This window comes from Haematobia irritans, chromosome 4, assembly GCF_050003625.1.
Source record: "Haematobia irritans isolate KBUSLIRL chromosome 4, ASM5000362v1, whole genome shotgun sequence".
Taxonomy (NCBI): domain Eukaryota; kingdom Metazoa; phylum Arthropoda; class Insecta; order Diptera; family Muscidae; genus Haematobia; species Haematobia irritans.
The window spans coordinates 48,585,468-48,601,834 of NC_134400.1; the positions used below are offsets into that span (position 1 = coordinate 48,585,468).

The 16,367-nt window shown below is 37.4% G+C and overlaps 2 protein-coding genes across 2 annotated transcripts; both read right to left on the minus strand.

The window, feature by feature from the left end:
- Positions 1–1,324: 1,324 nt before the first annotated feature.
- Positions 1,325–7,350, minus strand: LOC142235385 (uncharacterized). The gene is made up of 2 exons (XM_075306638.1): positions 7,068–7,350; positions 1,325–2,725 (listed from the first exon to the last, which is right to left on the minus strand). Exon 2 carries the CDS (start codon positions 2,489–2,491, stop codon positions 1,325–1,327), a length of 1,167 nt encoding a protein of 388 aa, XP_075162753.1. The 5' UTR covers positions 2,492–2,725; positions 7,068–7,350.
- Positions 2,940–6,445, minus strand: LOC142235386 (uncharacterized). The gene is made up of 3 exons (XM_075306640.1): positions 4,508–6,445; positions 3,219–4,459; positions 2,940–3,000 (listed from the first exon to the last, which is right to left on the minus strand). Exons 1-3 carry the CDS (start codon positions 6,443–6,445, stop codon positions 2,940–2,942), a joined length of 3,240 nt encoding a protein of 1,079 aa, XP_075162755.1.
- Positions 7,351–16,367: the final 9,017 nt, after the last annotated feature.

Below are 16,367 nucleotides of genomic sequence, written 5' to 3' on the forward strand. Positions count from 1 at the left end.
TGATAATACACCCTTTGCTTAAATATAAGGAGCAACTTTGATTCATAATTACATTAATTTAATTATGAATGGAAAAAAAAAATTGGATCATCCGAGACACATACCATTTATGTACATTCGGCCTATACTACTATTCGGCCTGTGCTAGAGATATGAATGATATGATGTACATAAGAAATAGAAATCAGCTGGTACATTGGCTGAGAGAGATATCTCGAGAGAACAAAAAAAAAACAAACCAAAAAATATTTTGCTTCCACAGGCAAGTCGATCAAAGAAGACTGTTTAAGGACTGCCTGTTTTGACAGCCCTGGAATTTGTCCAATATGTAATGGGACAAATTCCTAACCCAATGGTTCGGTTTGGGTATGTAAATTGTAATGATATATAAAACAAAACGTTACCTTGTATTTGGGCCAACTTCCAACTTACAAGCTTCCACAATTTCAGGTAACAAACAAATGGATTACGTCTCCCTGTTGAAACACCACAGGTAGTAGAGCCAGCTTCCAGGTTTTCCAAAAATTTAATTTTATTATGGAACACTATGAATTGCCACACTGCACTTGATTTGTATTAAAAATGTCTAAAGAAATCTTTAAAGGTTCTAGAAATGTGGTTCAGTTCACTTTAATAATTTCCCTTATGGTTTATTTTTATGTCACAAATGTTTTCTTTACTTTACTTGTTATTTGACCCACAGATAAGTCACTTTCCAATAAGTTAATGTCTCTTTTTTACCACAACTGACTGGCTCAATATTTAACCAATTTTAGAATAATTTCCATATTATTTTCACTGTCTCGATTCATTTGTAATTTGCTCCAACTACATAGAATGTCTCTATGTGAACAATGTCTTCAACACACTTTTTATTCCACTGTAATAAAACACGATCGTTTCACTTTCAACACCTTTCAATAATGATTTATTATTTGCCAAACTTCAAACTTCTAATAATACAAAAAGAAGAGACAGTTATAATATATGTACATATGTATGTATGTCAGCTTGTGTTTACATTATGTATATGTTGATCGTTGCCCCAAAGTGTTGCAACAACAAAAACGAAAATACTGTGAGTAAAGAATCGAGAATGACATTTACGATATTGGTAGTAGGGATGCCAGTATGTGATACAAAAAATAGAGATTCAATATCAAGACTTGAATTCAAAGCAATTTCAAACAAGTTTCAAATTGAATTAAACTAAAATAAATATTAGTAAATTGAATTCATGTATACTATTTGAAACAAACAAACATAATCAAAAACAATAAATCATGGTGATTTAACATGCCGGGCCCCATTGAAACCCTTGGTTTCAATCAATTGGTAATTTCGCCAACTTTGCCACTGGACGTCTGAGTAGATTAGTTGGAGTTCGCACATCAGCAACTCTAGCATAACCATCAGCACCTGGGACAATGTTTGTTACACGGCCAGTGATCCATTTCATCGGTGGGACATTATCTTCATGGACGATTACCATATCATTGACATCTAGCTCTTGCTGCGGGGTTTGCCATTTATGACGATGTTGAAGTTGAGCCAAATATTCTTTATGCCACCTGCGCCAGAAATGTGATTTCACTGCAGAAATTCTTTGCCATGATTGCAAATGGGAGATATCTGAGTCAAAATTTGTTCTTTCTGGTAAACTGAGTAAAGGGCAACCAATTAAAAAATGTCCCGGTGTAAGGGCTTGAAGATCATTCGGGTCAGTTGAAGCTGGAGAAATTGGGCGAGAATTCATAACGGCCTCTATTTCCACTAAGGCTGTGGATAATTCTTCAAATGTGAGTCGTGCATTTGGAAGAGTGCGAAACAAGTGACCCTTAGCCGATTTGACCGCCGCCTCCCATAACCCGCCAAAATGTGGTGCTCTTGGAGGGATAAATATAAATTGAATATGTTTCGAGACAGAAAATGATTCAATTTTGGATTTTGTTTCTTCTAAGTGGAATTGTTTGTGGAATTCCTTTAATTTTGACTCAGCGCCAATAAAGTTTGTAGCATTATCGCAATATATTTTGGATGGGAGACCTCTTCGACCAATAAACCGCTTGAGAGCTGCTATGAAAGCATCACTTGAAAGGTCGGAAACGGCTTCGAGGTGGACTGCTTTTGTCGCAAAACAGACAAAAACAGCTATATACGATTTGTACGGCGTTTTTCCTCTAATTCTGAGATACGTTGCAATCGGACCAGCAAAGTCAACACCAACAACCTGGAATGGGCGAGAGCCAGATACACGATCCTTTGGCAAATTTCCCATCACCTGAGTCAAAAGCTTTGGCTTATATTTAGTGCAATGTATACAGCTATAAACCACTTGTCTTGCTAACGAGCGACAATTGATGATCCAGAATTGTTGTTGTATTAACGACACCAGAGCTCTAGGGCCAGCGTGGTAATTTGATTGGTGAAAATGGTTTATCATAACTTTAACAAATGGGTCAGATTTAGGCAGGAGGAATGGAAACTTCATATCTTCAGGTAAGTCGGAATTTAGAAGTCGACCTCCAACACGAACTAATTCGACTCCATCAACTTCTTGTATGAAGAGAGCCAAAGACGATAAATGGTTGTGTAAAGTCCCAGAATTGTTTATTTGCTTAATTTCATTCGAAAAATAGTGACGTTGAATCGCCCAAATAATACGGTGAAGTGAATGATTCAGTTCATCAGGAGATATAGTGAGGCAGTTTCTAAGTTTTTTCGACTGAAATCGGAAAATATATGAGAAAATTCTGAGGCATTTCAAATAGTTGCTAAATTTGTGAACCGCTTGAACTATATATGGCACATCTTCTTCTTGCGCGAGTAAAATTGTTTTCCTTTTTTCTATCGTCATTTCTTCTTCGCTGACATTCGGACCATCAAACGGTGGCCATTCAGATTCGGAAGATCGTAGAAACGATGGGCCATAAAACCAATTAGAATTCTCCAGTTCGATAACTGAGCAACCTCGTGACACTAAGTCTGCAGGATTTTGGTCTGTAGGTATATATCGCCAATATATATCATTTGATAAATTTTGGATTTCAGAAACTCTATTACCGACGAAAGTTGATAAAGTTGATGAATGAGTTCTGATCCAATGTAATGTAATTTGCGAGTCAGACCAAAAATTTATTGTTGAAATTGAAAAATTGAAATGATCTTTTAGTTGATTCCAAAAAATTGCAAGTAAATGTGATGCGCACAATTCTAACCGGGGCAAAGATCTTGTTTTTAGTGGGACAACTCTAGATTTTGAAGCTACCAGATTTGTAACAACATTGCCGAATGAATCGATGCATCGGAAATAGAGACAACAACCATACGCTTTAGTAGAGGCATCTCCAAATCCATGTACTTGAAGATCAATCAAATTGGTTAAACGAATGAATCGAGAAATTTTTAATTGGGGTAGATTATGGTAATCAGCCAAAATATTAGTCCAAGCACTATCAATTTCTTGAGGCACAGATTCATCCCAATCACATTTTAAAATCCAAAGTTTCTGTAGCAAATTTTTTGATTTAATGATTAGAGGGCTGATTAACCCCATTGGGTCAAAAAGCGTAGATGTAAGAGACAGAATTGTTCTTTTCGTATTATGCGAATACGATTTTGATGGGCGAAATTCAAAGCGGAAAGTATCATCTGAGGTGTACCACGATATTCCTAATGTGCTAGTATAATCATCGTCAATTCGAACCTCTTTTATACCAGTATCAATCAAGTTTAAATTGGGACAGTTACTATGCCATTTTGAGAGAGAGAAATTTGAATGAGTCAATATTTCTGTTACCTCCTTTTTGATGAGTTGCAATGTATGCAAATCATCAGCACCAGTAATCATATCATCAACATAGAAATCTTTTGTGACAACAGCCTTGCCACATTCGTGAGAATTGGGAAATTGTTCTGCGGCATAATGAAGACTTCGTATTGCTAAATATGGGGCAGATGCAGTTCCATATGTGACAGTATTCAGGGTATATGTTTTAATCGGACTGGTAGAATGATCACGCCATAAAATCAGTTGCAAATGTCTATCATCAGGATGGACCAATACCTGCCGATACATTTTTTCAATATCGGCTGTAAGGCCATACCTATGACATCTGAAGCGCAGCAAAGTTATTAGTAACTGATTTTGAATTGTGGAACCAACCATCATGATATCGTTAAGAGACAATTGAGATGAGGATTTGCATGATGCGTCAAAAACCACACGAAGTTTGGTCGAGACACTTTGAGGTCGTAAAACACAATGATGGGGAATGTAATAGTTTGGAGAAGAAATCGATTTTTCTTCTATTGGAGACATATGTCCTAGCTCTTCATATTCTTTCATAAACTTTGAGTACTGTTCCTTCAATTCAGAATTTTTATTTAATTTTCGTTCAATAGAAAGAAAACGACGAAGAGCTATGTCTCTTGAATCACCAAGAACCATTGGGTCTTCCTTAAGAGGCAATCTCACAATGATTCTTCTATCATTTTGGACCGATACATTTTTAATGAAATGATTTTCGCATTCCTGTTGTTCCAATGAAAATGGTTGGCGTTTGCCTTCAACAGATTCTAATTTCCATAACATTTCAACATTATTATTGATTTTTGAAAATATATCTTCTGAGACAACATAACTTGTTTTTGAAGGTCGATTCAAATGATTACTTGTATATTTTCCGGAAACAATCCACCCTAACAGTGTCTTCTGTAAAGTCGGTAGATTTTCCCCAAGACGAATTTGTCCCACAGAAAGAAGTGAGAAAAATGACTCGGCACCAAGTAACATATCGATACCACGCCTACGATGGAATTCAGGGTCAGCTAATTCAATGTTGTTGGGTAGATTGAAATCCGTTATCGATAAATTCTCATCAGGATGATACCCAGTTATCTTTGGGGAAATTAAGAAATCGAGGGACAATTCGAAATTATTTAATCGAGATCGGACAGTACTTTGTGTTTTGTATGAAACTTTTACACCAGAAGCACCAATTCCCAAAATATCTATAGGATTTTTCGATTTCCGTAAATTGAGTGAATTTGAGAAAGATTCCGTTATGAAATTTACTTGAGAGCAAGAATCAAGAAGTGCTCTCCCCATTCTAAAATTCCCCTCAGAATCTCGAATTAAAACCAAAGCAGTCGCTAAAATAACATTACTTATTTGTGAGTCAGAATTTTGTCGAAATGTACCGTGAGTTGAGGCAGATGACGTAGTCGGAGTTTCTTCTTGCTCCTCTTGCTTATGTAAAAGCGAGTGATGTTTTTGTTTACAAAATCTGCATGAATATCGAGATGGACACTGCATATACATGTGTCCCTTTGCAAGACAGTTGAGACAAAGTTTTTGTTGTTTTGCTTGCTCCATTCGTTGATTTGGAGTCAAAACAATGAATCGTTGACAAGTTGTTATAAAATGACCAGATTTTGAGCAATGATTGCAAATTATTTCTTGAGTCATATTTTTCGCCAGCAATGAGTGTTGCTTCGATGGTTGATTATTATGTGAATAATTCGATGAGGTAGATGGGTTTTGTTGTTTAGATGTTCTTCGGCACTGTGCATCGAGTTGTTGACAACGTCTGTCCAACATAGAGCAGCAATCAGTCCACGAAGGTAATTTCGAGTAATCAATAAACTCATCCCATTTCTTTTTTGTTTCAGGGTCAACTTTGCTCATTGCCAAATGAATTATGAATGCGTCACAAATTTGTTCATATGAGCCAAGTGATTTCAGAGAACTATAAAGGGCTGATATAGTGTCTACAATATTTCTTAATTGCTTTGGGACAGGTTTACTTGATTTAGAAATTTCAAACATTGATGTTACGTTTTCCAAAAATATCAGTGTGTCATTATCGTACCTCTCTTTGAGTCTGTCGAGGGCACTCTGATAGTTTTCATCTGTGACTTGAAACGCTTTAATTGTTGATAAGGCCTCACCACTGAGACACGAAAGTAAATGGTTGAATTTTTCCGTCACTGGAATATTTGGGTCCTTATGGACTAAATTGTTGAAAGTATTTATAAAATTTTTGTATTCTAAATACTTTCCATCAAACTTGGGAAGTTTCAAGTTAGGAAGACGACTTGATGAGTGTTGAGGGACAGAAAAAGATTGTTCAGTAACACTATGCCGTCTACCACTACCAATCAGATCTAAAATTTTGGTCTTAATAGTGATGTAAAGTTCATCTATATCAGCCCTACCATCGTCTAGAGGAGACAGCCTTTCAATTTGGTTCTGATAATACGAAGCCTGTTTGTAGTATGACTCAATAATGCCTAATCGACATTCTAACTCAGTATGAGACAATATATTTTTTCCTTCGACAACATTTTTGATTCGGGTCATACTACCTTTCGATGAGGCACGACGCTGTTTTAATTCTTCAAGCGATGGGCTTGGCTGTGTTATTTCTTCACCGTTTGGCATTGTATATTTTTTTTTTTTAGTTCAAAATTATGTATACAAAAACTCCGAAAATATACTTCCCAATAAATTTAAATTTCGAGACAGAATCAATATAATATGATTTATAATTTGAATGTTGTTGTAAAAAAATTCACCGAGGCAATTTATTTCCTATGTGAGGATTGCAATGTATGCGATGTGATTGCCCTTTGAAATTCCAACAACAATCCAATATGTGAAAAATCAAAATTAAGAAAATGGTGGAAATTCGATGTGGGCCAATAACATAAATGATTTTATTCGCGGCACAAAATATTACCGAATGCAATTTAAAAATGGCGTAAAATTTCCAGGGGCAAAAACAAATGTATTCCAATAACGTTGTCAGTGATTATGTAACCGCACGAATTATACAAATGGGTTTTCGTGGTACTGAGACACTCGCTACTGAATTTTATTAAATTCAGAATATTAAAAAATGTTACAATGCCACTGAATATTTGTCCTGTCACGGTCGCCAATGTTTAAGGACTGCCTGTTTTGACAGCCCTGGAATTTGTCCAATATGTAATGGGACAAATTCCTAACCCAATGGTTCGGTTTGGGTATGTAAATTGTAATGATATATAAAACAAAACGTTACCTTGTATTTGGGCCAACTTCCAACTTACAAGCTTCCACAATTTCAGGTAACAAACAAATGGATTACGTCTCCCTGTTGAAACACCACAGGTAGTAGAGCCAGCTTCCAGGTTTTCCAAAAATTTAATTTTATTATGGAACACTATGAATTGCCACACTGCACTTGATTTGTATTAAAAATGTCTAAAGAAATCTTTAAAGGTTCTAGAAATGTGGTTCAGTTCACTTTAATAATTTCCCTTATGGTTTATTTTTATGTCACAAATGTTTTCTTTACTTTACTTGTTATTTGACCCACAGATAAGTCACTTTCCAATAAGTTAATGTCTCTTTTTTACCACAACTGACTGGCTCAATATTTAACCAATTTTAGAATAATTTCCATATTATTTTCACTGTCTCGATTCATTTGTAATTTGCTCCAACTACATAGAATGTCTCTATGTGAACAATGTCTTCAACACACTTTTTATTCCACTGTAATAAAACACGATCGTTTCACTTTCAACACCTTTCAATAATGATTTATTATTTGCCAAACTTCAAACTTCTAATAATACATAAAGAAGAGACAGTTATAATATATGTACATATGTATGTATGTCAGCTTGTGTTTACATTATGTATATGTTGATCGTTGCCCCAAAGTGTTGCAACAACAAAAACGAAAATACTGTGAGTAAAGAATCGAGAATGACATTTACGATATTGGTAGTAGGGATGCCAGTATGTGATACAAAAAATAGAGATTCAATATCAAGACTTGAATTCAAAGCAATTTCAAACAAGTTTCAAATTGAATTAAACTAAAATAAATATTAGTAAATTGAATTCATGTATACTATTTGAAACAAACAAACATAATCAAAAACAATAAATCATGGTGATTTAACAAAGACAAAGAAGCAAGTGTATCAAAAGTAATTCGACGAAAAGAGTAATAAAACCTGAACTAGAAGTATTTCTTCTTTTTCGTCTTAGTCAAAATATTTTCCATGGTAGAAATAGTTTATTTTTCCCTGAGAAATGCATAAATCTAAAATTTGGAGGACTTAGACTATTGGAAATAATATGTGCTGGATTGGATGAAATACGAAATGCTGCGATTTGCAAAATAAAAATGGAAATTTTGGTAATTGGAAAAACTTTGATAAATGTGAAGTGATTTTAATATAAAATTTATATTCATTAAAGGAATTGTGAACAAAAGGAGAAATACAAACTCGGTATGGAAAAATTCGGTATACAAAGGGATCTTCTGATGATCTACCCTTATTATTATTATGGTTGGCCATTAAATTTTTAGTGGAAAAAAGCAACAATTTCCAGCGAAGGCTTCTCGATTTATTTTCCCATATAGAGCAATAATTGTAAAAATATTTTCCGTGTCTACGAACATTTGTATCATCTTCCCAAATTCTACTTTCTTTGTGAATTGCAAAGAAAAGATGAATAAAATTTTGTTGTCGTTTTGATTGTTTTATTTAAGAAAATAAATAAATTTCGTAAGTAAATTTTTTTTGCGATATGGCTTAAAACGTCCACTACATAACACATCGAAATATTGCTCTAAGACCCCATAAAGTATATATATTCTGAGTCGATCTAAGCATGTCCGTCCGTCCGTCTGTTGAAATCATGCTAACTTCCGAACGAAACAAGCTATCAACTTGAAACTTGGCACAAGAAGTTATTATCGATGTAGGTTAGGTTAGGTTAGGTTAAAGTGGCAGCCCGATTAAGATTCAGGCTCACTTAGACTATTCAGTCCATTGTGATACCACATTAACTAAAAGTACCTATTACATATGGGCACTTCTAGTTTTAACCGCTGAACCTTCTTGATTATTTTTCTTTGTTGAACCAACCAGATTGTTCCAAAAATATTAGCAGACTGCTTAAGTTAACGTTTTCCAGATCCGCCAGTAATCTGAAGCTATATGCTCCTAAAAGTTGCTTGCGCTTTACACAAAATGCAGGACACTCACACAAGAGGTGTTTAATTGATTCTTTTTCCTCCGCATCATGACAGCTCATACAATAGTCATTATACTTCGCGCCAATAGTTTTTGCAAAATCTCCTATCAGGCAGCGACCCGTTATAGCAGATATCAGGAGTGATACCTGACGTCTCGAGAACATTAGCATATCTAGTGTGCGGTTTAAGTTGAAATGGGGCCATATTTGCTTGGTGTCGTTACAACCCTTGCAATTCTCCCATCGAACATTTGCCATCATAACAGCCTTCTCACGCAGCATGAGCTTGCAGGTAGCTAGGGGCATACCAACAAATTCTAGTTCCCCTGGAATATGTAAGGTAGTCCCTAGCCTTGCCAACTCATCCGCTTCGCAGTTCCCCGGAATGTTCCTATGGCCAGGCACCCATATTAGGTGAATATTGTACTGCTCAGCCATCTCATTGAGAGATTTGCGGCAATCGATGGCCGTTTTCGAGTTGAGGAACACAGAGTCCAAGGATTTTATTGCAGGTTGACTGAGTATATATTAATGCCCACATTTTTTGGAACATTACTTCTCAGCCAATTCGCCACCTCTCTTATTGCTAATATTTCAGCCTGAAAAACACTACAGTGATTAGGTAATCTTTTCGCTATTTGAAGTTCCAGATCATTAGAATATACTCCGAAACCCACTTGTCCATCCAATTTGGAGCCATCAGTGTAGAAATCTATATATTCTTTATTCCCCGGGGTATGTGTGCACCACGCCCCACTGTTGGGGATTAGAGTCTCAAACTTTTTGTCGAAAAGTGGACTCGCCAAAGTGTAATCCACTACGTTAGGCACATCTGACATTATTTTGAGGACAGAACTGTGACCGTAACCATTTTCCGACCACAGCGATAGTTCGCGCAACCGCACAGCCGTTGTTGCAGCTGACTGTTTGGCCAAAATGTCTAAAGGCAATAGATGCATCATGACATTAAGGGAATTTGTTCCTGTCTTGCTGAATGCGCCTGAAATACACAAACACGCCATACGCTGAACTTTATCTAAACCAGTCGGTTTCTGAAGTGCCGGCCACCAGACTACAACACCATATAGCATTATAGGTCTAACCACTGCCGTGTATAGCCAATGCACAATTTTTGGTTTTAGTCCCCACTTTTTTCCTATTGCCTTTTTGCACGAGTACAAAGCTACAGTTGCCTTCCTCGCCCTTTCTTCAATATTAAGCTTAAAGTTCAGCTTCCTGTCCAAAATAACGCCAAGGTATTTTGCACAATCACCAAAGGGAATTTCAATACCCCCTAAGGAAATAGGCCTAACCGTGGGAGTTTTGCGATCTTTGCAGTACATGACTAATTCTGTCTTTGCAGGATTTACCCCAAGACCATTGTCTTTCGCCCATTGTTCAGTCATCCGGAGGGCCCTCTGAATAATATCTCTGATTGTGGATGGGAATTTTCCCCTGACTGCCAGAGCTACATCATCTGCGTATGCCACCACTTTTATCCTTTCTTTTTCTAGAGTAACCAGAAGGCTATTTATAGCAACATTCCAAAGAAGAGGTGATAGAACTCCTCCTTGGGGAGTGCCTCTGTTCACATACTTTTGTATGTTTGCTTGTCCTAGTGTGGCTGAAATACGTCTCTTCATTAGCAGTTCGTCTAACAGCCTGAGTATACATGGATCAACATTCAGAGTTGTCAGTCCATTTAATATCGAGCTCGGATGGACATTATTGAACGCCCCTTCGATGTCTAGAAACGCCACGATTGTGTATTCTTTGACAGATAGTGAGCTTTCAATAAAGCTGACTAGTTCATGTAGTGCGGTCTCAGTAGACCTGCCCTTCGAGTATGCATGTTGTCGTTTCGAGAACAAACTTGAATCGATGCTAGTTCTAAGATAAATATCTATCATCCTCTCCAGAGTCTTAAGTAGAAATGAGGATAAACTGATTGGTCGGAAATCCTTCGCCCTCGAGTGAGAGGCTTTTCCCGCTTTAGGTATGAAACCGACTTTTGTTTCCCTCCACTTTCCTGGGATATATGATAAGTTGATACATCCTTTATATATCACCGACAACCAGGGGATAATTTTGTCAGTTACAGCTTGTAACTCCGCCGGAGTAATTCCATCAGGTCCAGGGGATTTGAATGGTCCAAAGCTATTTAGCGCCCATCTTATTCTAGTTTCCGATACAATGTCCTCGACAGGAAACGACCGCTGAGCAACTGTGGCACCGCCAGTACATGGTTCAACCGTCTGATTTCCAGGAAAATGTGTGTCCAATAGTACCTCCAGCGTCTCCTCACTGGACGTTGTCCAATTGCCCTCCGATGTTTTAATGAAACCTGGAGCGGAGTTGGTGGATGCTAGAACCTTCCGTAGTCTGGAAGCCTCGGACGTATTCTCAATACTGCTGCAGTAAGCATTCCAAGAGTTATGCTGAGCCTTTCTCAGTTCTCGCTTGTATCCTCTCAGATTCTTCTTGTAAGCGTCCCAGTCCTCAGGGGCTCTGGTGGACTTTGCCTTGTTAAAGAGCTTCCTGCAGGATTTCCTCATATTACTTATTTCCGTAGACCACCATGGTGGTCGATGTTTCCCCCTTGGCTTTCCTCTAGGGCATGCAGCTTTCAGTGAGATGTTGAAGGCCTTAGTAATCCGCTCCACTGCGTGTTCGATATCTTGCACATTTCTCATATTTGTCTCTGTTATTTCCGGTATCATCATATTGAACGATTCCCTATACCTATTCCAGTCAGCTTTCCTAACATTTGGCGGAAATATGATCTTGGTGATATGAACATCAAATTTGAAACTGATGTAGCGATGATCTGAGAAGCTGTGTTCACTTAAAACCTGCCACTCAGATATCATTTCATTCAGTTCTTGCGAGGCCAAGGTGATGTCCAAAACCTCTTGCCTGTTTTTAGTGACAAAGGTTGGGACATCTCCCTTGTTGCAAACTACCAGATTAGTACGCAAGATAAACTCTATTAGCGACTCTCCCCTTGCATTAGTATCACTACTTCCCCATATACTATGATGTGCATTCGCATCGCATCCCATAATGAGTTTCGTCTTTGTTTTCAGTGACTCCTCCACTAAGGTCTTAACGGCATATGGAGGCATCTCCCTGTCATGTCCCATGTAGACCGAAGATACCCAATATTTGCATTTGGCTATTTCTAAACTTGCAACGACAGTGTCTGTATTGCACATTGAAGGAAGCAGAAACAAGTTGAGCTCGTTTTTAGCAATTATACAGGCTCGATTTACATCATTACCAGTATACTGCAATAGTTTGAACCCCGGAGTACTTAATTCACATATTTTGTTTCTATAAACATATGGTTCTTGAATAAGAACTATGTCTATGTCCCCTTTCATCAGGAAAACTTTTAAGGCAGCACATGCAGCCTTACAATGATGAAGATTTATCTGGAGGATCCGTAGGACCATCGAGATTTTCAACAACCGTCACATCAGCCGTTTCAATCGAGTCATCAAGAATGTCCTCTTCAGAGATATCGGTGACTCTCGCAATAACCATAGGTTCAACTTTGGTGAGTTCTGAGGCAGTAGAAGCCTCCTCACGCATACGGTATCTATCCATGTCTTCAAATGTCTTGGTATCCCCCTCGACTTCGCAAGAGGATCCGCTTACTTCTGATTCAGACAGAGGCTTGTCCATTTCTGAATCCTTTAGCTGATCGTTTTTATACACCTTCATTTGGATATAATGAAAGCCATAACATACACGGCCCTGGGACTTTGCTAGATGTGGCAAAGACTGAGTGTTCAATATAAACACTGCATGCCGTCTTGGCCCATCCACTTCATCCAAACGGCCAACCTTCCAATCAGCTGTTGGAAGATCTGGATTGCATTGTTTCAGTCTATTTAAAATAGATTCAGGGTCAGGAGGGTTTGCAGGTATCCACGCATGTGCTCTTGGTCTAGCCGGTATGTCTTTCTTCTCGACTAACTCTAGAGCAGCTCCTTCCCAAACTTCACCAATTAGTATCAGAGCAGCTTTAAAACATTCTATAGACCTCTGGTCCTCAAATGCGACTAGCTTAAATCGTCCTTGATACCAACCAGCCTCTTGGTGTCGAGGATCTGGGCCGGGAAACTTTTCCAGCACCTGTGAGTAGACGCCAGACAAAGCATTCTCAATTTCCCCCCATTTTTGCTTTGGAACCATACCGTCCAATGCTCCTTTATTTATGATAGCCATCACAAGGCTGTCTTTAGCAACTGAGGCAAACGATCGTTGATCCCTTTTGGAGGATGGCAGCTCATCCGGTGATCGTTCCCTTTTTCCAGCCTCAAGAATTCCTTGAGCCCATTTTAAGGAATCGCTTTGTTTAGCCGACAACGTGCTTGTGTCGACTGATCCTAATTTCTTTAGGATAAACAAAGCATTTCTGCGTTCTTTGAATTTCTTTCGTGAGGGATTACCTCCTTTTGATGCCGTTACCTTGGAAAAGGTCCGACTTGTCAAATTGTCGCCACCTGTCGACCCGTCTACAGGTCGACTAATTGGGCCTAACTCTTGGTCATTGCCCAAATTTATAACTCCAGTCGATACCCGTCCACTGGGCCCTGAAGTTAGCAACCCAGTGGATGTCTTTGAATTTCTCTGCATGGTGGCCTAATATCCCACCACACTTGAAATTCGTAGTAGGTACTTATTACGATGATTTTATCCGCTATTAAAAAAAAAACACGTCCGTTCCGTTCGACGGTTGAAATAATAATCTATTATTATATTATCGATGTAGGTCGGATGGTATTGAAAATGGGCCATATCGGTCCACTTTTACGTATAGCCCCCATATAAAGGGACCCTCAGATTTGGTTTGTGGAGCTTCTAACAGAAGCATATTTCATCCGATCCCGCTGAAATTTGGTATATGGTGTTGGTATATGGTCTCTAACAACCGTGCAAAAATTGGTCCACATCGGTCCATAATTATATATAGCCCCCATATAAACCGATCCCCAGATTTGGCTTGCGGAGCCTAAACGAGAAGCAAATTTCATCCGATCCGGCTGAAATTTGGTACATGGTGTTGGTATATGGTCTCCAACAACCATGCAAAAATTGGTCCACATCGGTCCATAATTATATATAGCCCCCATATAAACCGATCCCCAGATTTGGCTTGCGGAGCCTCAAAGAGAAGAAAATTTCATCCGATCCGGCTGAAATTTGGTACATGGTATTGGTATATGGTATATAACAACCGTGCAAAAATTGGTCCACATCGGTCCATAATTATATATAGCGCCCATATAAACCGATCCTCAGATTTGGGTTGCGGAGCCTCAAAGATAAGCAAATTTCATCCGATCCGCCTGAAATTTGGTACATGATATTGGAATATGGTCTCTGACAACCATGCAAAAATTGGTCCACATCGGTTTATAATTATATATAGCCCCCATATAAACCGATCCCCAGATTTGGCTTGCGAAGTCTCCAAGAGAAGCAAATTTCATCCAATCCGGTTGTAATTTGGAACATGGTGTTAGTATATGATCTTTAACAACCATGCCAGAATTGGTCCATATCGGTCCATAATTATATATAGCCCACATATAAACCGATCTCCAGATTTGGCTTGTGAAGCCTCAAAGAGAAGCAAATTGCATCCGATCCGGCTGAAATTTGGTACATGGTATTGGTATATGGTCTATAACAACCGTGCAAAAATTGGTTCACATCGGCCCATAATTATATATAGCGCCCATATAAACCGATCCTCAGATTTGGGTTGCGGAGCCTCAAAGATAAGCAAATTTCATCCGATCCGCCTGAAATTTGGTACATGATATTGGTATATGGTCTCTAACAACCATGCAAAAATTGGTCCACATCGGTTCATAATTATATATAGCCCCCATATAAACCGATCCCCAGATTTGGCTTGCGAAGTCTCCAAGAGAAGCAAATTTCATCCAATCCGGTTGTAATTTGGAACATGGTGTTAGTATATGATCTTTAACAACAGTACCAGAATTGGTCCATAATTATATATAGCCCCCATATAAAACGTTCTCCAGATTTGACCTCCGGAGCCTCTTGGAGGAGCAAAATTCATCCGATCCGGTTCAAATTAGGAACGTGGTGTTAGTATATGGACGCTAACAACCATACCAAAATTGGTCCAATCACAAAAAAATTGGTCCATATCGGTTCATAATCATGGTTGCCACTAGAGCCAAAAATAATCTACCAAAATTTTATTTCTATAGAAAATTTTGTCAAAATTTTATTTCTATAGAAAATTTTGTCAAAATTTTATTTCTATAGAAAATTTTGTTCAAATTTTATTCGGTTCATAATCATGGTTGCCACTCGAGCCAAAAATAATCTACCAAGATTTTATTTCTATAGAAAATTTTGTCAAAAGTTTATTTCTATAGAATATTTTGTTAAAATTTTATTTCTGTAGAAATGTTTGTCAAAATTTTCTTTCTATAGAAAATTTTGTCAAAATTTTATTTCTATAGAAAATTTTGTTCAAATTTTATTCGGTTCATAATCATGGTTGCCACTCGAGCCAAAAATAATCTACCAAGATTTTATTTCTATAGACTTTGATTTATTTTGTTTCTTATTCGATCTTTTTCTGTTTTAATAAAAATGCTTTATTTTGTCAAGCTTGAGATCTATTTTGTTTTTATTCTTTTCAATTCATCCGTCCTAATATTTCGCAATTTTCTTTGAATTGCTTCGACAGAGGTGTATGATATATGCGTCAATCAATAGCGAAAGCTGACGAAAGCAGTGATGCTCTAATAAGAATTTTGTGTAGTGATTGACGCATATATCATACACCTCTGATGAAGCAATTCAAAGAAAATTGCGAAATATTAGGACGGATGAATTGAAAAGAATAAAAACAAAATAGATCTCAAGCTTGACAAAATAAAGCATTTTTATTTCTATAGAATATTTTTTCAAAAGTTTATTTCTATAGAATATTTTGTTAAAATGTTATTTCTGTAGAAATGTTTGTCAACATTTTCTTTCTATAGAAAATTTTGTCAAAAATTTTATTTCCATAGAAAATTTTGTGAAAATTTTATTTCTGTAGAAAATTTTGTCAAAATTTTATGTCTACTTTGTCAAATTGAATTATATACGTATTGGATCGATCTTTTTTGATTTAATATATACCACGTATGGACTTACATACAAGTTAGAAGATTAGGAGGTTTTAAGATACCTTCCCATCGGCAAGCGTTACCGCAAGTTAAGTAATTCGATTGTGGATGGCAGTGTTTAGAAGAAGTTTCTACGCAATCCATGATGGAGG